At 35.7% G+C, this 27,078-nt stretch overlaps 1 protein-coding gene across 5 annotated transcripts; it reads left to right on the top strand.

Moving 5' to 3' along the window:
- The first annotated feature begins 6,341 nt into the window (after positions 1-6,341).
- LOC125670067 (uncharacterized) lies at positions 6,342-15,979 on the top strand. Of its 5 annotated transcripts, XM_056162258.1 has the most exons (3): positions 6,532-6,625; positions 7,823-7,970; positions 9,490-15,979. In XM_056162258.1, exon 3 carries the CDS (start codon positions 9,506-9,508, stop codon positions 11,021-11,023), a length of 1,518 nt encoding a protein of 505 aa, XP_056018233.1. In that variant the 5' UTR covers positions 6,532-6,625; positions 7,823-7,970; positions 9,490-9,505; the 3' UTR covers positions 11,024-15,979. The 5 variants fall into 5 exon arrangements, with proteins under 5 accessions (XP_056018234.1, XP_056018233.1, XP_056018236.1 ...); XM_056162259.1 differs by lacking the exon at positions 7,823-7,970 and having other exon boundaries at positions 6,342-6,625; XM_056162261.1 differs by lacking the exons at positions 6,532-6,625; positions 7,823-7,970 and adding an exon at positions 9,202-9,267.
- Positions 15,980-27,078: the final 11,099 nt, after the last annotated feature.

Below are 27,078 nucleotides of genomic sequence, written 5' to 3'. Positions count from 1 at the left end.
CCAAACTCCTATATTAGCTCCTCACGAAAATTGAAGTCCTGTGAAGAAGAAATTTCAGACGTATTATGCCATAACAAATGCATAAAGTGGCGTAAATAAAATATTGATTCTAAAAAATTCCATAGAACTTTCAGTAAATTCGAAATCACAAAACTTTTCCTAAATTAACACCATCTAAACTTTTCAACACTTTACACGACTATTCCTCCCGATAAATAAAAAACTAGGCTTTGACAGCTACTTCAATAAAATGAAACAAGGAAATACTCATATCTTGTGTTCAGTCATACATAGAGTTACTTTGTTAAACACTACTCTGATATTACGCACAAGTCCTCTGAAGTTGATATTAAAAAAAATGCTGGAGTTCCTCGTTGACAATATTTACGTAGGCTTTTAGTGATCAGGTCTTCGATCAGTCTGTTGGAATTTCAATGGGCACAGATTGAGCTCAATTATAAGCTGACCCATTTTTGTATTCTCGTGTGGCAGAATTAATTGGAAAACTTCTACAATAGAAGAAACAATATCTGGCTGTGTCCTTCAACTCGACATTTAGATATATCCACGATGTTTTATCGAGTAACAGTACTCATTATATTTCAGCATATCAATAACATTAAAACCTATGACTTTTCGACACTATACACGACCATTCCTCACGACAAATTAAAGACTAGACTTTTTGACATTTTAGACAGTTGCTTCTTCAACAAAAATGGAAAACGGAAATATTCATATCTAGTGATCAGTCATTCAAAAACTTACTTTGTTAAACGCCACTCTGATTCCACGAATAAGTACTCTGAAGTTGAAATATAAAATTTGCTAGAGTTCCTCATTGACAATATCTTCGTGGCCTTTGGTGATCAGGTCTTCCAACAGTCTGTTTGAATTTCCATGGGCACGAATTGTGATCCTTTGTTAGCTGGCCTGTTTCTATATTCATATGAAGCAGAATTTATTCAAAAACTTCTACGCGAGAAGTAAAAAGCTCTCGCTGTGGCCTTCAATTCGACATTTAGATATATCGACGACGTTTTGTCTATTAACAATAATGACTTTCATTTCATATGTCGATTTGATATATCCCTGTGAGGTCAAAATAAAGGACACCACAAATTCATCCTTTTCTGCTTCATACTTAGATATTGTAATGAAAGTAGACATTAACGGCAAACTAACAACTCAACTGTATGGCAAACGGGATGATTTCAGCTTCTCCATCGTCAGCTTCCCATATTTAAGTAGCAATATTCCATTATCACCTGCATACGGTGTTTATATATCTCAACTAATTCGATATGCAAGAACTTGTTCTACGTATAGTCAGGTTTTTTTTAAATCGAGGTAAGCTACTGACAAACAAGTTGATGGTACAGGGTTTCAACGGCTTCGATTGAAGTCAGCATTTCACAAATTCTATGGTCGTTATAACGATCTAGTTCGTCAATACAACCTATCATTTAGGTCAAATGATGTCTGACGTGTTTCATACCGATTGTTAAGCCGTTCTTGACACACTGATTTTGATTGCGGATAACTCCGTTTACCTGAACAGGATATAGGGCTCACGGCGGGTGTGACCGGTCGACAGGGGATGCTTACTCCTCCTAGGCACCTGATCCACCTCTGGTGTGTCCAGGGGTCCGTGTTTGCCCAACTATCTATTTTGTATTGCTTGTAGGAGTTATGAGATTGATCACTGTTCGTTATCTTCACCTTTCATCGATTCGATATATCCCTGTGAACTCGAAATAACATGCACCACAGAATCTTACATAACTGCTTCATATTTGGATATTTCATTGACCACAGATGTCAATGGCAAACTAACAACAGCTTTATGACAAACGAGGTGACTTAACCTTCCCCATCCTCAACTTCCCATATTTGTGTAGCAATATTCCATCATCACCTGCGTATGGTGTTTATGGCTCTCAACAGATACGATACACAAAAGCATGTTCTGCATATCAGATTTATTTAGTTATGAACGCTACTGACAAATAAGTTGATGATACAGGGGTTTCAACACTGTTCTTGAAAGTTAGCATTTCGCAAATTCTATGGTCGCTCTAATGATATAATTTGCGAATACAAGCTGACGATCGAATGTTATCTGGCATGTTTCATACCAATTGTTTGGCCGTTCTTTACATATTGATTTTGATTATCGACTACTTCGTTTTTCCTTATGAAGATATAGGTGTTTTGATATGGGTGTGATCAGTCTATAATAACGCTTACTCCTCCTGGGCGCCTGATCCCTCCTCTGTAATATCGAGGAGACCCTTTTGCTTTCTCTTTAATTTAGTATTCTTTTGGGGAATTATCAGATTGGTTGCTGTTCTTATGTTCATAATGAACAAAATCCAATTTTAAAAATACAATTTTTACAACATAAAACATAAGAACATAAAAACACACAGTTTGCCAGTTCATACAACACTGCTTTTTCTTTCTTCTTCTTTGAGGGCTCAATGTTCCTCCAATTATCCCGATTGGTCAAGTTATAGATTTCTTTCACTGGACTTGTTTCACTTTAGCAGCAATTTTTCATATATCTTGTACTGATCCAGTGTCCTAGCTGACTGCACTGATTGCAGGGTTATTCCCTTTCTGTTGATATTCTGGTGATCAGTGACCCATTTCTCATCAATTTTTAAATGAATGAAGTATGTATTGATGTTGTTAATTTTGGGGTTTCAGGGACACAGAAGTGTGCTTCTTTCGCATCAACTGATCTAAGCGTTTTCGATTTAAAAACTGACCATAAGCAGAACAACCTCTTGCATATCGAATCAGTAAAGAGATATAAACACCATATGCACATGAAAATGGAATATTGTTACATAAATCTAGGAAGTTGACGATGGAGAAGTTGAAATCATTCTGTTTCCCATAAAGGCGTGATGTTAGTTTGCCGTTAATATCTACTTTCAATAAAATGTCTAAGTATGAAGCAGAAATGGACGACTCTGTGCTGTCGTTTTATGAATGATAATTATCATTGTTAATAGATGATACGTCGTCGATATATTTAAATGTGGAATCGAAGTAGAAGTTTTAGAATAGGTTCTGCTTCCTAGGAATATAAAAACAGGTCAGCTAACCCAACAAAGGAGCAGAATCCGTGCCCACGGAGATTCCAACATACTGTTGGAAGACCTGATCACCAAAGACCACGAAGATATTGTCAATGAGGAACTCCAATATATCTTTTATTTTAACTTCAGAGTACTTGTTCGTGGAATCAGAGTGGCGTTTAACAAAGTAATGATTTGGATGATTGATCACTACGGTAGATAGGAATATTTGCGGTTTAGTTGAGGAAGCAACTGTCTATGATGTCAAAAAGTCAAGTGTGGATTGGTCGTGTAAAGTGTTGAAAAGTCACAAGCTTGATGTTGTTTTGAGAAAAGTTTTGCGATTTCAAGTTTACTAAAACTTTTTTAGAATCCACATTTGATTTACACCACTTCTGGCACATTTAGTCACACAGTTCGTTTGAAGTTTCTTCTTCACAGCTGTTAATATTGTCGTGAGGAGCAAAGATAGGGGCTTGGTAGAAAATTTAACGGATCCTGCAATGTATCTTTGTTTGTAAGGGTTTTAATGAAGTTTAGGAATCCAGTATAGGGACGGTAACTAATATGCATCCGACCCATTTTCTGGGATATTAAATGTGTCTAAAACTGAAGCATGGTTTTGAAGAATTTCGTCTTTTGAAAGGGCAGTTGGAGTGTAAGTACGATTACCAAAAGTGGAATTAATGCCAAGTTCGTTTAAAATACAGTTGTAATAATGAGCCATACAATTAATGAGCCATACAAACAAAGACAATATTTTTACAAGCTTTGTCAGCCGGAACCAAAACATATTCCTCATGTAACCTATCAAATTGTTTTATCACTTCTGGTTTACTAAACACAGAAGGATAGATGGTACGTACTTTTGTTTTAATATGTCTAATGCGGGATTTTAATATTCCTCTTCTACTTTTAATCCATTATGACAATGCACCAAGTTCTTTTTCTTATTTAGTATATCGTCTGGCATAATCCTGGACAGAATTCATAATGCTCTCGTCATTTGGATTAGACCAGGGAAACTTCATTTGTTTACAGATCGTTTTTATACCCGAATTTGCTTTATTGTAGGGCGTTGGTTGGTTGTATATTGTTTAACATCCCGCTTGAGATTTTTCACTCATATGGAGACGTCACTATTGTCGGTGAAGGGCTGCAAAATTTAGGCCTATGCCAGGCGCTTACGGCCTTTAAGCAGGGAGAGATCTTTACCGTGCCACACCTGCTGTGACACGTGATCTCGGTTTTTGCGGTCTCATCCGAAGTATCACCCCATTTAAGTCACCTTATACGACAAGCAAGGTATACTGAAGACCTATTCTAACCCGGATTCCCGTGTATTTATTGTAGGACGTAGTAAACGGCCCGATGACGCAGTGACCAATGGGTTGTAGGATGTGAGTAGTGTGAGGCATTTGCAACACTCCAAATTGGCTAAAGACTTGTGGGAAGAATGTGGTGTCTCTAAGCCACAATTTTCCAAGAAAATGCCCTGGAACCATCTTTCTCCGATCTTATCATTCACCACGGACTGTTTGTTGATTCCGCCTCGATATTAAGCTGACGTCTTCCCCTTCACGATAAAATAGGAGGAATACTTATTTCGATGGCATTCACATATGTCATGATAGTGACATTAGTTCGGTTGTTGCTGTTTTGTCCCACAAAATTTCATGATTTCTTGTCGGCAATGAAACGACCTGCTGGTGTGTTAAAAGTTTCGGAGGTTTCATAACACCTCAACAGACAATGTGGTTTTTCAGCAAGATTCAAATCATTGACAATGACTTCTAACTCTGGAGTGTAATTGTTTACAACAACCGGATTCATCATCCCAGCTCCAGAGAACTCAAGTTTTTCTTCGGTCCGGCAAATACGCCGGTTTCGAGATACACCCGAGTTATTTCCCTTTGGAGAACTCTCGTATATAGTGAGGCGCGAAATATTTTGTATACACGCGGGAGTGGGACTAATATTCATCACCTCGTAAGTGAATGTACTCTGTGCGTTTATCAGACACTGTTAGATCACCCGAATTCGACTGATACACAAACTAAGTAAGTTAAAAGTATTTAGGGAGTAATTAGATACATATAATTCTTATCATATCACGTTATTTCGTTGGTCATAAGTACCATATCAAAGATATTACTTGCAAATATGACATTGTTTTTATGTTTCCACTTTAGTAAAACATTTCTTTCGATATTATTTTGTATTTCCTACATTTACATATTAAAAGAGGAGCCGCTTTTAATACATTTCATCGTCTTTCTCATTGACTGTAGGTCCACTCTGTCCCACTTAGTCATTTAAAGTTACACTAAATGCACCTCCTATACAGAAGAGTTCGTATCTCGAAACTGGCATATTGAAAGATTGTGCCGCTTTCTGAACCCGCTCCTTCAGTCTTTTGATGGTCAATGAGGGTTTTTGAAGCGTATTACTCCTAACGACTAACAGAGCTCGCCAGTTCTACGCAGGATCTGTGCTTAGGTAGTTTCAAGATCTTGTTTACAGGTCTTTTTCAGCAGTTGAACGATTTTTATTTATTACAGACTCAGAAAGAGCCGTTTTTCTCCCCATATTTTTTTTATCCAAATCGTATTTCCCAGATACATGATTTTGAAGAGTAAACTTTGCAAACCCAAAGGATATTTGTTAGGTGACTACCTAGGCATTCTTAAAATGATAAAAAGTCAAATTTTCTTTTATTATTATTTCTATTAAGTTATAACATTTAGTTCATATTTTAGACATCGTACGTATTTCCATTTTTTTAACATTAAAAATTCAACTGTCAAATGTTGCTGAAATCTTTTCGAAGATTAAATCATCAATATGTACAATGTAACAGGAATTTACGATAATCTTGCTGGTAATCTAAATAACGAACTTCATTGACTGGTCTACGAAGTTTCAAAACTACCGCCAACAGTACTATTTATATCGAAACAGTCAGGTTACACCTGCTACACTTTATACAAGAAATGACAGAGAAAAAACCGAAATCTCTATAGCTTCCTAAAGGCATTTGCAATGTGACGTTTTCATCTTTAGCTAGACAAGCGTTTTGTTTACTTTGAGAACCGACCCAAACTACCCCTGTATCCGAAATTAGCCGAGTCAAAAACAATTCTACTGGTATTATTTCCAGTTTGCATTCGGTGACTGTGATTTTATAGATGTTTCCAGAAAACTTGATATCTCTCAAGACTGGCGATCGAGTGTCAGATCTTTCTTCACCTTTCTGTACTTGTTTGTATGCTAATCGAGTGTCGTATTTTAAAATATGTATTTCTAAAACTGTGTATTGTTCTTGTGCTAAAATGAAAACTGTAAACTATCATTTTATTTTCACCTCGTTGTTGAGCAAAATAAAAACAAAACTCATTCAGAAATAGACCAATGAAATCGAAGCGAATGTATTTCAGAAAATAGAATAGCCTTGTTCCCAGTATTTATATCGAAAGTCGTTAACTACGCAGCTGTACTGTTTCGTTGATTACTTACTACGGTACAGGACAAAATAGGTAAGTCAATGATAACAGTGGTACGTTAACCAGTTTAAAATATAACAGCAGTCCTGATAGCTGGATCAAATGGGTGCAATGATAACGGTCCAAGTAGGCGGGTCATACAATGATAGCGGTCTCAGTAGGCGGGTCATACAATGATAGCGGTCTCAGTAGGCGGGTAATACAATAACAGCGGCCCCAATAGGAGGGTTATACAATAACAGCGGTCCCAATAGGCGGGTTATACAATAACAGTGGTCCCAATAGGCGGGTTATACAATAACAGCGGTCTCAATAGGCGGGTCATACAATAACAGCGGTCCCGATGACTGGATTAAACAGGGGTCCAGATAGCAGGGTCAAATGAATAGTCAAACATCAACCCCGATAGCTGGATCGAATGAGTGTAACAACGAGATTCCTTTGATCGAGGTCAAATAATCTTTGACCCAGCCATGTAGGGGCTTTGTGCTACTGTTGTCCCACTGGCTGTACCGGTAGGTATCTACCATTGGGTCGTCCTTTACATATCCTTTCGCATCGATATTCAAATCTATATTTATGTATAATTTAAAAGATCCCATGATTCCAGCCTTACTCCTAAAACCAGGCTACATAACAATTTGAGTGCACACAATTTGGGAATGTTTACATATTGATCAAAAAGTGAAGATAACAGTGATCAATCTTATAATTCCAATAAATGACAGAAAATGAAGAGTAGGGCAAACATGGACCCCTGGGCATTAGCTTGTAAGGAACGGCCTGTCAATCGGTATGAAACATGTCAGCATTCGGCCTAGGTTGTATTTGTGAAATGACCATTGAATTTGCAAAATTCTTACTTTTAACGAAGCTGTTGAAACCCATTTAACAACAACTTATTTGTCTTTAAATCTAAATAATCAACCCAATCTTTTGTCTTTTCTTGATTATCACCCCTTGAAGGGGAATTTGTCCTACATTTGAATAAGCTTTAATTTCCTTTATCCAAGAGTATTCTATTCTAAGTTTAGTTGCACTTAACCCATTTGGTTCTGGAAAAATAAAATTGTGAAAATTTTACAACACTGACAAATCCATTGACCACAGAGAAAAACTCACATGATCCTTTAAATCATGAAAGCTAAAACTTTTCAATAGCTTGATTGCAAAATAATTTCATTTATCTGTGGACATTTTTCAAATGTTTGTACAACTTTTACATGAAAGGTGAAGATAACGAACAGTGATCAATCTCACAACTCCTTTAAGGAATACAAAATAGAGAGTTGGACAAACACGGACCCCTGGATATCCCAGAGGCGGAACCAGGTGCCTAGGAGGAGTAAGCAACCCATGTCGACCGGTCACACCCACCGTGAGTCCTATATCTTGATCAGGAAAACGGAGTTATACGTAGTCAAAAATCAGTGTGCCAAGAACGGCCTGACAATCCGTATAAAACCAGTCAGACAGCATTTGACCCAATGATAAGTTGTACTGGCAAACTAGATCATTATAACGACCATATAATTTGCAAAATGCTGAATTTGAACGAGACTGTCGAAATCCCTGCACCATCAACTTGTCTGTAAGTTGACTACCTCGATTTTAAAAAATTACCATATATACCGATGGAATAACCTCTTGCGTATCGAATCAGTTGAGAAACAAACACCATATGCAGGTGAAAATGGAATACTGCTACATAAATATGAGAAGTTCATAATGGAGAAACTGAATTCATCCCGTTTGTCATAAAGTTGAGTTGTTAGTTTGCCGTTAATATTTATTTTCAATAAGATATCAAAGTACGAAGCAGATATGTAAGACTCTGTGGTGTGTTTTATCTCGAGTTCTCAGGGATATATGAAATCGACATATGAATGAAAATTATTATTGTTGATAGATAAAACGTCGTCGATATATCTGTGAGGTTTTTATATGTATCTCCCCATTAAGTATTTTCTCACTTTTGTTGAACCGAGCACACAATGCAGTGGACATAGATTTAAACTATCAAAGATAGCTCTATATATTTAAACTATTAAAGATAGCTCTGTAGATTTAAACTATTAAAGATAGCTCTATATATTTAAACTATTCAAGATAGCTCTGTAGATTATAATCTATTGAATGTAGCTATCATTATATTTGCGAGATATTTTAGTGATATATTAATCTAAGGTAGCTCATTACACTAAAATTGTATTTAATGGCTCGGTAAAACACCTCTTATGAAGTATTATTTCACCATTCAAAGAGTGATACAAGCTCTCAATTATTTTATATGATTTTTTGTGATTTTCCCGGAATGATAAAAGGTGTTTTATTTGCAAATAAGAGATTCTTGAGTGCGAATTTCGATGTGATTTGATGCATAATATGAATATCTAAGGAAACATCAATATAAAAAGCCTCTAGATACTACTTTCTCTTTAGTTGATAAAGACTTCTTACACAAATTCCAGTTTTCAATAACTTCTTTTTAGATTCTCATCGATGAGAAAAGTTTTTACAATAAAAGCAATATCTGTACCCGCGTTAATTATGACTCGTCACCGCATAATAAGTCAGGGTCAATATTTTCTTATCTAATTCAATAAGCTTCCGTTTGTTGCGGGGGGAGGTAAACGGTGTCTCTTTCTACTCTACAGATGAAGCAAACGAATTATGTATTTTATCTCCTATAATTATGATGCTTCTTGAATAGAACATGGAAACCGTGCTGATTATTCTGCATTGATTCTATTGACGTTTTTAACAGACTGGTTTTATCGGAGACGTAACGACTGTTTTGTGTTTCTAAATATATACAGGTGAATTCCATTATATATATATATAAATGTCTATTTTTAATTTTCCAAACGTTTAAAGTGCTTCGTTCTAATTTTCAGATTACAATTCCTCGGGATGTCGGCTGAACGAAAATGTGTTCATGGAACTCCAGCAGACTATCAGTGTTTGTACCACAAAGAACCGATGTGTCCACAGTGCAGATTTGCTGAACTGCACGCATCCTGTCCAAAAGACACTCTTGGAATAACGGACGAGTTTCCACCACCGGGTACCGAAAGAGGAAACTGTTACGATCGGTGTATTGAAAATTATAGGAGCGCCCGCCATCTTCAAATCAAATGCTGTGATTTACAGCAAAAGTCACCAGTACCTCAAAGAGACAGTCTGGATACACTGTTCAAGGAGTTTAAATCGAAGGTTAATATTTTACAAGAAGAAACAGAAAAATGCATTGATGAATCTAAAACAATATGTCTGAGGAAATGTGCCTCCATACAATCTGTTTCTGCCGATGTCTTGACGGAGGTTGGAAAGCAAATGAAGACGCTTTGCGAGAACACACAAGATGTTAAGCATATTCATCGTGCAACCGAAGATTACACGAAAGTTATAGACGCCAAAAGAAAAGAACTGGATCAGTACGACTTAAACTACTTCTTAACAGTACATCTTGCTCGGTTATTTGACCCGGACCGGATTGTCCCGTTCCAACAAGCAATACTGAGCAGTCAGCTGATCGACAGCATTTACCCGCCGGAAGTTCATCCTAATCTTAATCTCACTCTATCACTGGACACCAGAGTGCTTTTGGAGAAAAAGGCAGATATTTCAGGTTGTATTGTGCTCAGGGACGGGGTCATTGCGTTAGTCGACAGGATGAATTCTTCAATTAAGCTACTCGCAGCTGATGGTTTGATTAAAAGCCAAATGAAGGTAGACAATTCTCCGTTTGACATCACAGAAAGTGACCAAGGTTTCTATGTGTCGCTACCAGATATATGGCAAATTTGTACCATTGCAATTACTTCCGGGAATAACGTGGAACAAAGGAACGTCATTGATACTAGGGGCAAGTGTTTTGGGGTTGAATACGGAGGACAAAGATTAGTTGTGTCTTGCCATTTGTCTGGATACATCTATGGATACAAGTATCGGTTAATAGGACCTCAGACTTGGCAGTTTTGTGTGTACGATAACGATAACGAACTGCTGCAAGTCATTGAAAAAGACAAATTGGGTAGATCGTTTTACATGAGTCAGGGGTACTTTAACTTTTGTCCATTTCGAAATCAGATCCTGTTTTTAGCCAATGATGGAAAAGTCGAACAGTTCCATATTACAGGGCCATCAAGCTTAGAGAATCTAGGACACCTGGGATCAACGGACGGTGAGAAGATAACGGCACTAACTTCCTGTGGAAGTACAATCATCACGTGTCACACAAAATCGGTTTTGTTTGGGTCTAGCACGTCCATGCTCCGTCTTCAGAGTTCTATTCCGACCGCAATTAGTAATGCAAACGTTAACATCGGTTTCCAAGGTCTCATGTGCTGTAACATAAGGTCAAAGGTCCTCGTAGTTTGTGAGAGATACCAACGAAACAAAGAAACTGTATTTATTTATACTTTCTAACCTTTATTAGATATAGATTGGGTTGAGTAACGTGAATTGTTTAAATGTCACATTGATAAGTGTTCACAAGCTTTTATTATACGACTTTCGTAGGCACCTGAAAAAATGTTATTTCAGTGTTAGATACTAGCTTATGCCATTCCTTTACATTCGGTAGAAAACTTAACTTTCGTGCAAACATTGAAACAAAAATAGTTGCCATGATCAATAATAAGGTATTTTTTCTCTATTGTATATATATTTTCAGTATAGATTGATTTCCTTGCTGTAAACAGTTATATATAGTTCTGAAGTGGTGGTTTTCTTAGCTGATGAAATTGGAAATTTGTCATTTGAACCGGTTTTTATGATTGTATGCTGTTTTAAAAAATGTGCGATTTTCATCTTTACCTCTGTTTATGTATGTCTAACATTTAGAAAGACAGAAACGCATATATTTTCTTTGATTGTTGATTAATATATTAAACTATAAGTTGTAATCGATACAGTTTTTCTGCCTTAAAGACCTGATACTGCAACCATGGAGTTGTATTAAGAAGTATACATGTTGTGAGCAACACCAGCTGCATTTGCTTACAATAAAAGTTGCATCCTGTCTAAAAGTTTATCGTGGTGTGTATCGACAATTATTTAAATTGTATATTCCTCAGAAAATTAAACTGTAACCAAATTATTTCATTTTCCCAATGCTCAGTTTTAGGTCGTCTCTAATGCTTGACTAGAGAACTGAAGGCGTCTTTATATATCAAAGTTCGAAATATTTTCGAATGGGAAAGAGATAACATAAACTACTAAAATACGCCGTTTCACAGAAATTCACATTCAGAGACAAGGCATACCCCAGCGTGTATAGTATAAGAACTGTTCTGTTATATCACATGCACTGATGAATGGGTCTTTTGAGTGATTACTTAGAATATCCTAAATCTACTAATCAAACTTGCCTAAGCTCTGCTTATTATTCTTGCTTTAATTCTGCGTGTTATTCTTGCTTTCATTATGTTTGTTGTATATAGTATATAAAAGGTATCTTATAAACTTTATCAGATATCATATTTACCTTTTTGATATTTAAAGATATCTTATAAAGTTTATGAGATATCTTATAAAACATATGAAATATCTTATATGTTTTATAAGATATTTTATAAAAATAAATTTATAAGATATATTCTATTTCTATATGCATTCTCATAAACTTTATAAGATATCGTGTATAGTTTATATGATATCTTATATATTTTCTGAGATATCTTATAAAACGTAAATTATATGAGATATCTTATAAAACATTTTAGTATTAGCATACAAATGAAAATGTTATTAAAAAAGTATTTTTTGTTTTTACAAAACTATGAAAATTTACTCACATTTAAATGATACACTTTCGCAACGAATCAAATGGATTTTGTACTTGAACGAAAAGTTTTCGTAGAAAGAAAGAGTTTGATATTTACAAACTTGAATCTGCACTGTCAGGGAGCTTTCATAATCAATTGAAAATCTTTAGTTTGAGCGCATATATAACAATACAACGATGCCTTGGTTGATAAATGGAACTAAGGACATTTCCATTTCAATACTAAAGTATATGCTGAGTTTCTACAGACATCTCAAACACATTGCATGCTCTTAAAATCCTTTTTTTGGAAATGCTTTGTTTTCTCCAAATCCATCATTTAAAAATCTTACCTTTTAAACCTACGCCAGGCAGAGTTTATCCTTTCAAAGTTCTGATATCTAACTGAATGAATGGCGTTACCTTTATATAGGAAATGTGCATTTTAATTCTTTGTCATACAGAATTTGTTTCAATAAGTCGCTGACACTTAACAGTCTCAATTTTTCCAGGATTTTTTTCTGATCATACTAAAAATTTGTCAAATCCATTGAAAAGTGAATACCTGAACATGTAAAAAGCCTCTTGATACTACATTCTATTTGGTTGATATAGACCTCTTACACACGTTCCAGTTTTCAATAACTTCTTCATTAAGATTCTCACCGAGGAGAAAAACTTTTACAATGAAAGCGTTTGTGCACTGTCATTCTCTCACCAGAGGGCGCGTTACGCAAGCTTCACATACACCTTTGTCCACGCTTGGAATCAAGTGATAATATAATCACATGATATAAACAATCATTCTCGGTTTCCTTTCCCTTTAAAAGTTCAGGCAACAGGTGATATATCGGGCTCTTTTCAAGCCAACTGACACTTTAATAAGTGCATATATACCATTTAGCTGTTTGTCTCTTATTTTACAAGTTTTATTGTATTTTTACAGCCTTTTTACTTTTGATTCCATGTTTACATTTAAATCTCCACCACGTGTATATCCTACATTCATACGCATATTAGGAAGTAGTTCCAAATTTATGATCAGAAAACGGCGATTTTAAACAATTTACAATAAGCTTCAATTTGATTGCACCAAAAACATATCATAATATGACTAAATATCTAGTCCTAAACATAAATGTTGGATCAAAGAAACTTTTACAAGATTTCTGTAAAAAGCCGTTGACAGAGGTGTAGTGCAAGGAGCGCACGGAACTCTGGGTAGAGAATGGTGCACTGTAATTAACACCCGTAAGCGTACAAGTCAGGGTCAATATCAATAAGCTCTCATAATTTAAAGAGAGGTGGTGGTGGTAAAAGGCGTCCTTTACTACTCTACAGATGAAACAAACGAATTATGTATTTTCTCCAATCTAATTAAAATTAGATCCAATGATCTGCTCACCTACTATCGCTTATATTTCTAAATAGAATATGGCAAAACGTTTGGATTATATTGTCGTTTTAAAATAGAAGTAAATATTGTTCTGTTTCTAAATATATACAAATGAATTCCATTTGATATAAATAAAAAAAATTATTTTTAGATTTCCAAGGGATTGATTTTCAGAATACAACGCCATGATGGCAGCTGAACAAAAATGTGTTCATGGAACTCCAGCAGACTATCTGTGTCTGTACCATAAAGAACCGATGTGTCCACTGTGCAGATTTGATGAAAGACACGCATCCTGTCCAACGGACACTATTGGAATAACGGACGAGTTTCCAACACTAAATATCGAAAGAGGAAACTGTTACGATCGGTGTATTGAGAATTATAGGAGAGCCCACCATCTTCAAACCAAATGCTGTGATCTAGAGAAAAAGTTAAAAGTACACAAAAAAGACAGTCTAGATATATTGTTCAAGGAGTTTAAATCGAAAGTTGATAGTTTACAAGAAGAAACAGACAAATGCAGTGATGAAACTAAAACAAACTGTCTGAGGAAATGCACCTCCGTACAATCTGCTTCTGCAGATGTCTTGACAGAGGTTGTAAAACACATGAAGGAGCTTTGGGAAAACACAAAAGATGTTTCGCATATTTATCGTGCAACCGAAGATTACACGAAAGTTATAGACGCCAAAACAAAGGAACTGGATTCGTGTGACTTAAACTATTTGTTAACAGTAAACCTCGTTCGATTGTTTGACCCAGACCGGATTGTCACGTTCCAACAGGCAATACTGAGCAGTCAGCTGATAGACAGCATTTACCCGCCGGAAGTCCGCCCTAATCTTAATCTCACTGAAACACTTCATTTTGGAAAAGATACACACATTTCAGGTTGCACTATGCTCAGGGACGGTGTCATTGCATTAGTTGACAAGACACACTCTACTATCAAACTATTCGCAGCGAATGGTTCTTTTAAGGACTGCATGTATGTAGACAGTCCTCCGTTTGACATCACAGAAAGTGACCAAGGTGTCTATGTGTCCCAACCAGATATAAGGCAAATTCGTATCATTGCACTACCTACCGGGAATACGGTGGAACACGGGGGAGTCATTAATACTAGGGGCAAGTGTTTTGGGGTTGAATACGGAGGACAAAGATTAGTTGTGTCCTGCCATTTATCTGGATTCATGTATCAGTTTATAGGGTCTCAGACTTGGCAGTTTTGTGTGTATGGAAACAATAACACACTTCTGCAAGTCATTGAAAAAGACAGATTGGGAAGATCGTTTTACATGAGTCAGGGGTACTTTAACTTCTGTCCATTTCGAAATCAGATCCTGTTTTTATCCAATGACGGAAAAATCGAACAATTCCATATTACAGGACCATCAAGCTTAAAGGATCTAGGACATCTGGGATCAATGGACGGTGAGGAGATAACGGGACTGACTTCCTGTGGAAGTACAATCATCACGTGTCACACAAGACCGGTTTGGTTTAGGCCTAGTGTGTCCACGCTCCGTCTCCAGAGTTCTATTCCGAACGCAATTAGTGACGTAGATTTTAGCACGACATACCCAGGCCCCATGTGCTGCGATATAAGGTCAAAGATCCTCGTAGTTTGCGAGAGGTACAAAAGATTGACAGATAAACCAAAAACTGTGTTTATTTATAATTTCTAACCTTCACTAGAAGTAACGTGAATGAACTCGATCTTTATATAGAAATGTTCGATGTATGTCACGTACACGAGTTTCCTAAGCTATTGATAAATGACTTTCATAGGCACCTGGAAACATTATGCAATTAAAGTATACATGAGTGTTAAATATTAGCATGTGACATTCCTTTACATTCGGTAGAGCACTGAACTCTCATGTAAACAAATACAAAAGTTGTGAAGAGCAATAACTCCAGTACGGATTTTTCTCTACTGTATATCTATCATACATTGATTTCCCTGATGTCCACAATTATATATATTTTTGAAGTAGTGGTTTTGTAAACTGATGAAATTAAAATGTTGTCATTTAAGTTTTTATGCTGTTTGACAAAAAAGTGCGATTTTCATGTTTACTCACATATGAACTGTGACAGTAGTAGTACATCTGAATGATTGTTATCTATTTAGATTGTTATAATAATTACTAGTTAAAATGGACGTGCCCCCGTGGGCCCTCAATTTGGTGAATAAACATATTTCATAAGTTTACCTCTGTTTATGTATGTTTAACAGGAAGACACATATGCTTACCTAGAGAGCTGGAAACGTCTCTATGTCAGTGAGAAATTTTCGAAAGGGAAAAGGGACAACATATAAACTATTAAAATTCACCCTTTCCTATGAAATACACATTCAGAGATTAGGCATACCCCGTCGTGTATAGTATAGGAAATGTTTTCTTATTCGTGCTATATAACATGCATTGATGAATGGGCATGTCTTTGTCTTTTGAGTGATTACTTAGAATATCCTAAATCTACTTATCAAACTTGCCTAAGCTCTGTCTATAACGCTTGCCTTAATTTTGTTTGTTGTATATAGTATATAAGGTATCTCATAAACTTTATCAGATATCTTATTAACGTTTTTCGATATATTTGATACACTTTTTAAGATATCTACAGTCAATCAATCATAAATATATCAATTTTTATAAGATATCTTATAAATTTTATGAAGTATCAATTTACTTTTATTAGATATCTTATGAAAATATTAGATATCTTGTAGGTATTATAAGATATCTTATAAAGTTTATGAGATATCTTATAAAACATAAGATATCTGATATTGGTCAGAACAAACCCTTAAACCAACAGAATTTACAAAGGCAAATAAACAATAAATAAGATTTAGTTACAATTATTGAAAGAAAATTGTAACAATAACATAGTACTAACTTACATTAGGTGAATAAGTCCGTGTCGAACTGACTCTACACACAAAACAATTAATTCCAAAATCCTAGTTCCCAATTATAAACAAAAATCCAAATGCCTAAAGTGCTTGTCTAACTAGAGCTTTTTTGTCATAAATATTCAAAGTGAATGAATTTTCTAGTACAATCTTGAAAGACAATGATGCAACCATTATGTCATCTTTTTACTAAAGAAGTACAAATCGAACTCTAGAACAATCTATGTCACAGGTGTCAATTGAGTGCAAGTAGTACACATCAAGAAGTAAACATCGAACTCTAGGACAATCTAGCTCACAAGTGTCTATTGATTGTAAGTGGTAAACAACACCTCCCCCTTAAAAAGTTTGAATGAAAATGAAAACTTAAATTCTTTAATACATATGTACATCAATTAAAGCAACAACAAAATAACAAAACATACTCAAGACACTCTTGATAAGACATCTGCTATAACATTGTCTTTGCCTTTGAGATGTTTGATATCAATAGCATACTCTTGTATTAATAAACTCCATCTTGTGAGTCTTTGATCATTGTTTGACATTTTATGCAAAAGAGTGAGAGGGTTTTGATCCGTAAAAACAAGAATTGGATGCACAGTAACTTTCAAATAAACATTAAATTGTTCTTAAGCTACGAGCTCGTAACAACAAAGCAAAAAACTCTTTCAATAGTTGAGTAATTCTGTTGACATTTTGTAAGTTTCTTTGAAAAATAAGAAACAACTCTATCTACATTGTCCCCATGTTCTTGGAACAAAACAACACCGTTTCCTACATCACTTTATCTACAGTATGCTTAAATTGCTTAGAAAAATCAGGAGCTGAAAGAACTGGGCTACTCATGAGAACAGATCATCAGGTTTCGGTACGAGAATACACGATGAGCTCCATTCACTTTTACTTGGTTCGCTAATATCATTGTCCATCATGTACTGCACTCCTGTTCTTAAATACTAGAATTTTAATAGATTTAAACGATAGGGATGCTGCTTGATGGGCAAAGCGTCACCAACTATAACATCATGACAAGCGGCATTGGTCTCTCTTGGAACATCCGAGAAAATTGAAGGATAATTAGCCGGATCCAATAAATGTTCTACCAAGCCCTTATCTTTGCTCATCACGAAAATATTAACAGCTCTGAAGAGAAACATACTGTGCGACTACATATGCCAGAAGTGGTGTATTTCAAATGTGGATTCTAATTTTTTTTAAAAGAACTTTTAGTAAACTTGATATCGCAAAACTTTTCTCAAATCAACATCAAAACGTATGACTTTTCAACACTTTACACAACCATTCCTCACGATAAATTAAGGACTAGACTTTTTGACATCATAGACAGCTGCTTCTGCAACAAAAATGGAAAACGCAAATATTCCTATCTAGTGATCAGTCATCCAAAAAATTACTTTGTTAAACGCCACTCTGATTCCAGGCACAAGTCCTCTGAAGTTGAAATAAAAAATATGTTGGAGTTCCTTATTGATAATATCTTCGTGGTCTTTAGGTGATCAGGTCTTCCAACAGTCTGTTGAAATCCCCATGGACACGAATTATGCTCCTTTGTTAGCTGACCTGTCTTTATATTACCATGAAGCAGAATTTATTCTAAAACTTCTACTTGAGAAGAAAAAATCTCCGGCGGTGGCCTTCAATTCGACATTTAGATATATCGACAACGAATTATTTATTAGCAATAATAATTTTCATTCATATGCCGATTCGATATATCCCTGTGAAATAAAACACACCACAGAGTCGTCCACTTCTGCTTCATACTTAGATATTTCATTGAAAGTAGATATTAACGACAAACTGACAAACGGGATGATTTCAGCTTCTTAATCGTCAGCTTCCCATATTTATGTAGCAATATTCCATTATCACTTGCATATGGTGTTTATATCTCTCAACTGATTCGATACGCAAGAGCTTGTTCTGCTTATGGTCAGTTTTTAAATCGAAACAGGCTACTGACAAACAAGTTGATGGTGCAGGGGTTCCAACAGTCTCGTTGAAAGTCAGCATTTCGCAAATTCTATGGTCCTTATAACGATCTATTTTACTGATATAACCTATCAGTGGGTCAAATGCTGTCTGACGTGTTTCATATCTATTGTTAGGCCGTTCTTGGCACACTGATTTTGACTACGGATAACCCCGTTTACCTGATCAAGATATAGGGCTCACGGCGGGTGTGACCGGTCGACAGGGGATGTTTACTCCTCCTAGGCACCTGATCCCACCTGTGGTATATCCACGGGTCTGTGTTAGCCCTACTCTCTATTTTGTGAAAGGTGTTTTGCTTATAGGAGTTATGAGATTGATCACTCTTCGTTGTCTTAACCTTCCATGAGACGTTGAACTTGTTCTCTCTGGTGAAGATTCAAATGTTGCAGTTTGGTATCCAGATTACCAAGAATTTCGGAGTTCTTTAAACGCACACTCTGATTCAAATCCTTTTTACAAGTACAAGCTTGTAGTGTCTTAACATTGGCTAAAGTGGAAATTGATTTTACAGAATTTCGGTCACATCTATCAAAATACTCTTTGAACATGTTGATGTGACAAACTCTGTTTTCTTTACGCCGGCCAGGTGTCTTAACTACATAATTCACATCATGAAGCTTGTTTTCAATTTAAAAAGGACCATAATATATAACCTGCAAAGGATGGCAGGAACAGGCAAAAATACAAGAACCTTATCACCTTGTTTAAAAACTCTGTTCCTAGTCATCTTTGTCATACCAAACTTTCATTTTGGCTTGAGATTTTCTTGTTCTAATTTGCAAGCGTTATGAAGACGCTCTTTAAAATTAGATACATAGGCCAAAAGATTAAGAGTACTAGTTTTGGTTAGCCATCTTTCTTCAGCAACTTCAAAGAACCTCTAATTGTATGGTCAAGCACTAATTCAAATGGAGTTAATCCTAGAGACTATTGAACTGCTTCTATTGCAGCAGATAAAACAAGGTGAACCCCTTCCTCGCAGTCTTTATCATACTGATAAGAACATGTCTTCGTCATAGATTTAAGGGTTTGATGGAGATGTTCAAGTGCCCCCTGAGACTCGGGATGATAAGCAGTAGACTTACGGTATACTGTAAGGTGAAGATAACGAACAGTGATCAATCTCATAACTCCTATAAGCAATACAAAATAGATAGTTGGGCAAACACGGACCCCTGGACACACCAGAGGTGGGATCAGGTGTCTAGGAGGAGTAAGCATCCCCTGTCGACCGGTCGCACCCGCCGTGAACACCTAACTCATGCATGACCTGTTGAAATAATCCTGACATGAAATTTGAAACTTTGTCTGACTGCATAGACTTTGGCAATCCTACAAAACTGAAAAACTCGGTAAGGGCCTTGCCAATGGTCTTTGCCTTAATATTCCTAAGAGGTATAGCTTTAGGGAATCAAATGGACGTAAACATGATAGTAAATACTGTTTCCCTAATATCGTTTTTGGCAAAGGTCCTACACAATCTATTAACACCCGACTGAATGGTTCTTCAAATGCTGGAATGGGTTGGAGAGAGGTAGATGGAATTTTCTGATTAGGCTTAATTACCACCTGGCAAACATGACAAGACTTACAAAATTCAGAAACATCCATTTTTAACTTAGGCCAATTGAAATTATTAAAAATCTCGTTACAAGTCTTATTGACTCCTAAATGACCTGCTATGGGTGTATCGTGAGCCAAACTCATGATGTCCCTACGATGCATGTATCACTGGGACCACTATCTGGTGAACGACCCGCCATACTTCATCTGGTGGTGAATGAGGTGGTCGCCATTTTCGCATAAGGATCCCATCGTTGGTATAGAAGCACTCTCCAACTTTGGCGGCCCTATTCCTAGGTTGGATTATATCAGGGTCCTTATTTTGCTCGGATAATAATTGATCTCTACTGTGGGTGTCCTTGCCCTGGTCTAACTGTGTATTGGGACCATCATAGTCACTGGTTTTCAGTGAAGACTCACTGCTATATGGCTGTCTGCTTTTGATTGAACTGCCATCAAGGTTAAACAGGAAAGTGTCACTGATGTCAATGAGATCAATTTCATTAGATCAACCAGCCGTGTTGAGGGGTTGAACAGGGTCAGCATCGACTTCTTTTCTTGTGGTCATCAATCTAGTAACAGCACAGGCTGGATATAAGTCGTCGTGTTCATCATCAGACGCGACATTGGAAGTGATTTTCTCACAAACTACGGGATCTGGCACAACTCTGTCACCAGCTAAATCGTTGCCTAGCAACAAGGAAACGCCTTGAACAGGAATATTTGGTCGAGCCCCTACGATAACTGGTCCAGTAATTAAATATGATTTCAGATAATTTCTATGTAAGTGAACATCAATGAGGCCTAGCTCAACACCCTGTAATAAAACTGACACACTAGTAGAAGTCTGCTCAGACGAAGGCAAAATATTCTCTAACAAAAAAGCCTGTGCAGCACCAGTATCTCTCAAACTCTGAACAGATTTAACTTCACTAGAGTCATAGAGTGAAACAAATCCCCAGACAAAAAGGGCCTATAATCCTCCACAGAATTAACAGAAATGGAAGTTGAACCCTGAACATCAGGAGTGTCAGAACAAAACGAAGCAAAAGCTTCCGTATCATTTCTAAATGCTGTACAAGCATGTATGTGGATGTGGTTTGTCAAGGTCATTTTTTTCTATTAAGCTTAAAGCATCCACTAATTAGATGACCTGTTTTCTTACAATAAGTACAAGTAGGAAGCGATCCTACACCAGAGGAACCTTCAGAACGTCCTGACATTGTACGTGGAACCTCTGTAAGGTGGTGACTGGGGACTAGATTGAAACTCTGAAGCACTCTTTTTGAGATCGCGGCTTTGACCTTGTCATAATCTGAACTCTCAGCTATGACCAGCGCCGGGTAAACATCGGCCGATTTGCCAATCAAAACACTTCGTAACAAAATGGACCAAACCTGTCGTGGCCAATTCAAATGTTCTGCAACTTTTTCAAACTGAAAGCTGTATGACCCGATGTTCATGTATTATTTTTGTACATAATTACTTTAAAGCAGATTAATTACTTTATAAAGTTATTAACTTTCCCTTAATTACATGCTTGAAAACATCTGCATGTAAAAGAAAACAGTGAGAAAATTATTTAGAAAGTAAATATAGTGGCTACATATATAAATCATCGCATAATAGACGTGTATAAATAGACCCACGTGCGTCAGGGGAATCCCAACATGATGTATTAACTCATACGCAAATGTCTAGTTTTAAGGCTGAAAGAGCGTAAAACAACGAATTACTAAAAGGTATTTGATATTTTTATTTCTACTAAACTTATGGTACGGTACTGTTATAACAAAATACACAGCTTTACACAGGTAAGACCACCGATGATCTGAAAGTTTGAACTGGTCACGTGACTATCACTTGAAATGGCAGAGTGACGCGGTTATTTGTAAACATCGATTTAAAATCAAATTATTTGGGTTAAAACAGGTGAAATAATTCATGATATGTCGTACAGTCTCATAACTACATACGTGCGATGATTTAATAGCGTTTTTACGAGATGGAAAAAAATATTGTAATTCGGACCATACAGCTTGAAGAAAATATCCATCAACTGATTTTTCTTGAAATTTCGGAACTAACCTGATAGTTTTAGCTTCATACATTTCTAACAGGTACAATTTCAGATTTTTGTTGTAGGCCTAATTCTAATTTCTCAATTTCAAATTGTCTTTTTCTCTCTGTTCTTTCATTTTCTGCTTGCATTTTTTCTCTCACAAAATCATATCTCTCTTGTTTTTCTTTTTCTCTTTCCGCTCTTTCATTCTCTGCTCTTTCGTTTTCTAGTTTCATTTTCTCAATTTTTATTTTTATTTCTATTCTAAATTTTTCTAATTCAAATTCTATCATTTTCGCTTGTTCAGCTGTTTGTTTCTGAAAATCATATCACTCAAAAATATTTTCTTCTACAAGTTTTTTTTTAGCGACCTTAACTCTGATATCTTGTTTACGCATTGCAGATCTAATTTCTAACCCAAAGTGTACAGCTAAACTGATCAAATTATCTTTTTTTTAAGGCATCGAACACCTGAACATTTGGCGAGTCAAGAAAATCTGTGACAAAAACATGGTAAATTCTGCTGTCTGTGAAATGCAATCATTCAGAAAAAACTGAAATACAAATCCCGAAAATGCGATGCTTTTATTCATCCTGAACACGGACGAGACCCCAGTTCTGTTATGGGTCAGAATTACCCTTAAAGCAGCAGAATTTACTAACAAAGGTATTTAAAGAACTAGAGATTGTTTTTATAAAAAACAAATGTCTACCCAACTCCCCAAATTGGAAGTACTCAAAATGAAACCTCTTCTCCTTAATGTACTGCATGGTATGGAGGAGAAAGCACGGGCTGCAACAGAGACATTATGAAGTCCGATAAGCCATATAGGAAGAGAAGTGTTGACAAGCTATTTTACACCCTCCACCCCTTTTAGATCCACTATAACATTAAGGATAACATTAGAATCCTCCTATCCCTACAATATGCACATCTACAAATGGCATTGAAGCATTGTACAAAGTTTCAAATCTATCAGATAAGCCATATAGGAGAAGTGTTGACAAGCTATTTTACATCATCCACCCCTCTAAAATCCACTATAACTTTTACTAAAATAATCGGATCCTCCTGTCCAGACAATATGCACATCTACAAATAGCAATGAAGCATTGTACAAAGTTTCAAATCTATCCAATAAGCCATATAGGAGGAGAAGTGATGACAAACTATTTTCATCACCCCCCCCCCTCTTAGATCCACTATAACTTTTAAGGAAATAATTGGATCCTTCCGTCCCGACAATATGCACATCCACAAATGACAATGAAGTGTTGTACAAAGTTTCAAATCTATCAGATAAGCTATTTTGGAGAAGTGTTCACAAGCTATTTTACATCATCCACCCCTTTTAGATCCACTATAACCTTTAGGAAAATAATTGGATCCTCCTGTCCCAAAAACATGCACATCCACAAATGATAATGAAGTGTTGTACAAAGTTTCAAGTCTATCCGATAAGTCATATAGGAGATTTTGGGACAGACAGACGGGCGGACGGAGAGAAAGTACAAACACAATATGTCTCCCCCCTGGAAGAGGGAAGACATAATTAATAAGATTTATTTACAATTATTGAAAGAAAATTGTAACAACAGCATAGAACTAACTTACAATAAGTGAATAAGTCCGTGCCGAACTGAATCTACACACACAAAACAGTTAATTCCAAAATCCTAGTTCCCAGTGATAAAATAATCCAAATGCCTAAAGTGCTTGTCTAACCAGAGCTTTTTATCATAAAAAATTCACAGTGTATTTATGATACATAGTACAATCTTGAAAGACAATGACGCAACCATTCAGTCATCTTTCTACTAAAGAAGTAAACATCGAACTCTAGAACAATCTAGGTCACAGGTGTCAATTAAGTGCAAGTAGTGCACAACATATCATATATGTCTTATAATATATTTTATAAAATTAACGATACCTCCTGTTTTTAACTCTATAAGATATCTTATTTAATATACAAGATGACTTATAAATTTTATATGAGATGTCTTGTATAGTTTATAATATATTTTCACTGTTCGTTATCTTCACCTTGCATTTCATATATTTTGAGATATCTTATAAACTGCATGTAAATTATATGAGATATCTTATAGAATCAAATGTTTACTCCTTTATCCAGTGGATATCGCCCATTACAAAAATTCTGATTATTACACTATGTTTTCCTACGCCGTTCAAACGTCAATTTTACGTAGTTTGTTTACAAAATGTCAGATAGCAAAATTCCCAAAAATACAACCAACATCAATATACAATATAGCTAGTATAACGCGTATCTGATTGTTGGTAAAGGCACGTAGATACGTGAGTAAGTTATCCTGAACAATATATGTATATACATTGTACTAAGGAACATCACCGGATATTCTTCGACTAAAGCTATCAAATAATCGACTAAGACATTTACTCATTTTGACAACCGTAAATAGATAACTACACTTTAGTGTTTTACACGATCAGTTATATGATTACGGATGTGAAGTGTGGGGTGCTCATAAGAAAAGATCGGATTTTTGTAAAAGCATACTGGGTGTAACAAGAGGCCTAAGGGCCACATCGCTCACCTGAGTTACCTTGGCCCATATCTAAAGACTTTCCATATATATTTGCATGTAAAGCCTTAGTCCGTATTGTGACCCCAACCTACCCCTGGAGGCCATGATTTTTACAAACTTGAATCTGCACTATGTCAGGAAGCTTTCATGTAAATCTCAGCTCTTCTGGCTCATTGGTTCTTGAGAAGATGATAAATATTTTCTCTATTTATTTTCAAGTAAAACTTTGATCCCCTATTGTGGCCCCAATCTACCCCCGGGGCCATGATTTGAACAAACTTGAATCTGCACAATGTCAGAAAGCTTTTATGTCAGCTCTTCTGGCCCAGTGGTTCTAGAGAAGAAGTTTTTTAAATGACCCCATTCTATTTTTGCATTTTTGTGATTATCTCCCCTTTGAAGGAGGGAATGGCCCTTTATTTGAACAAACTTGAACGCCCTTTACCCAAGGATGCTTTTGGCCAAGTTTGGTTATAATCGGCCCAGTGGTTCTTGAGAAGAAGATGAAACTGTGAAAAGTTTACGACACCGCCACCGACAAACAACGGACAAATTTTGATCAGAAAAGTTCACTTGAGCCTTCGGCTCAGGTGAGCTAAAAAGTGCTACTCCTAATGTAATGATTTATTGTGAATTGGGTAGATTACCATTGCAATGTGTGGGAAAATTACGAATTTTAAAATATTGGTTAAAGCTTTTATCAGCAAAAAATTGTATCTTGAAATCATGTTATGACTATATGTGTGATGAAATGAGTAGTAAACAAAACTGTAAAAATTGGCTAGTAAATGTTAAAGGTGTTTTGTCAAATGTTGGATTGATGAACTTATGGTTAAATCAATGTACTTTGAGGCCACAATTTATGTTTGTAGTTGCTAAGCAACGTATTTTTGATAATTGTAGACAAACAATACTTTCTGATATCAACTCTTCTTCAAAATGTAGAATTTATAAACATTTGATTGACCATTTTACTTTGCAATCCTACTTAACTAAAAGAATTCCTATACAGTATAAAAAGTTAAGATAATCATTTCACTGCTTAGTTATTGAAACCGGTAGATACAAAAATGTTCCTTTAGAAAGACGTATATGTCCTTTATTTACCTTAGATGTAGAAGATGAGTTTCATTTGAAGAAAATTAAGTGTACCTATTACAGTCATTTAAGAATCAAATTTTTGAAAAAATATTATTATATTCAGAGTATTAAATTATTCAGCTTCGACACAGAATGTAAAGGAATTATGTAACTTGGGTAAATTTATTAAGAATTCCTTTGAAATTAGAAATACCAATGTATAAGCACAATTTCTATTCTTTCTTGAACTTGAACTTTATACGCTTTAGATTTATTACATTGTATACTATGTCTATAAGCTATAGCTGCTTGTGACTAATAAACAACAACTATTCAAAGTATTTAAAATCCCATTTATTGGAAATTGTTAAGCCTTAAAATTATAAATGCAGCGGTATATATTCTTCTTTTTTTTTTCATTTGTAAATTTATTTTGGCTGTCGATCAATTAAAGGTTGGGGGTGGGGGTGCTTACAACTGTCGGTCTTTATCTAATTCCCTTTTCGCTACAAAAGACCTGCATTGTTCACAAAACTTCATAAGACATGGTATGTTACAAGTGTGACGCGTGAGACAAATCACCTGTATATAATACATTGTCTTGTCGACTTTCCGTTGTATATGTACACTTACAGGAACATCACTCTGCTAATTTCAAATTCCCCTTCTTTTCTGAAGAAAAAATATGTCTAAATATCATGACAAGGTCGTGTATATAATCGAAAATTAATTTAATTTGGAATATGCGACTATTTTTAGAGAAGTGAATAGCACGCGGGTGTAGGTTAGGACTGTGCACTTCTCTAAAGAGAATGGATTTACTATACACTCCGTTAGGTTTCCCTGTTCCATTGTGTAAGGCGTGTAGGCGTGTAAAACGTTGCAATGTCATACAAATCTTGATTTATATGCGGAAATATGAAATATAATAAAAACATTTCGAATTATAAAAGACAATATTATCGAATATAAATCAAGGTTTATCGAATATCCATAAAAATTATCGAATATAAATCAAGATTTGTATAACATTGCTACGTTTTAAACGCCATAGATGTGTCCTTGAAGATCGTATAATGAAAACTCAATAATG

This window comes from Ostrea edulis, chromosome 4 (genome assembly GCF_947568905.1).
Source record: "Ostrea edulis chromosome 4, xbOstEdul1.1, whole genome shotgun sequence".
NCBI lineage: Eukaryota > Metazoa > Mollusca > Bivalvia > Ostreida > Ostreidae > Ostrea > Ostrea edulis.
This window is presented reverse-complemented; position numbering and strand designations above follow the sequence as displayed.

Excerpts from the sequence above, each read along its gene's own strand:
- LOC125670067 (XM_056162259.1), top strand. The coding sequence starts at position 9,506 with ATGTCGGCTGAACGAAAATGTGTTCATGGAACTCCAGCAGACTATCAG.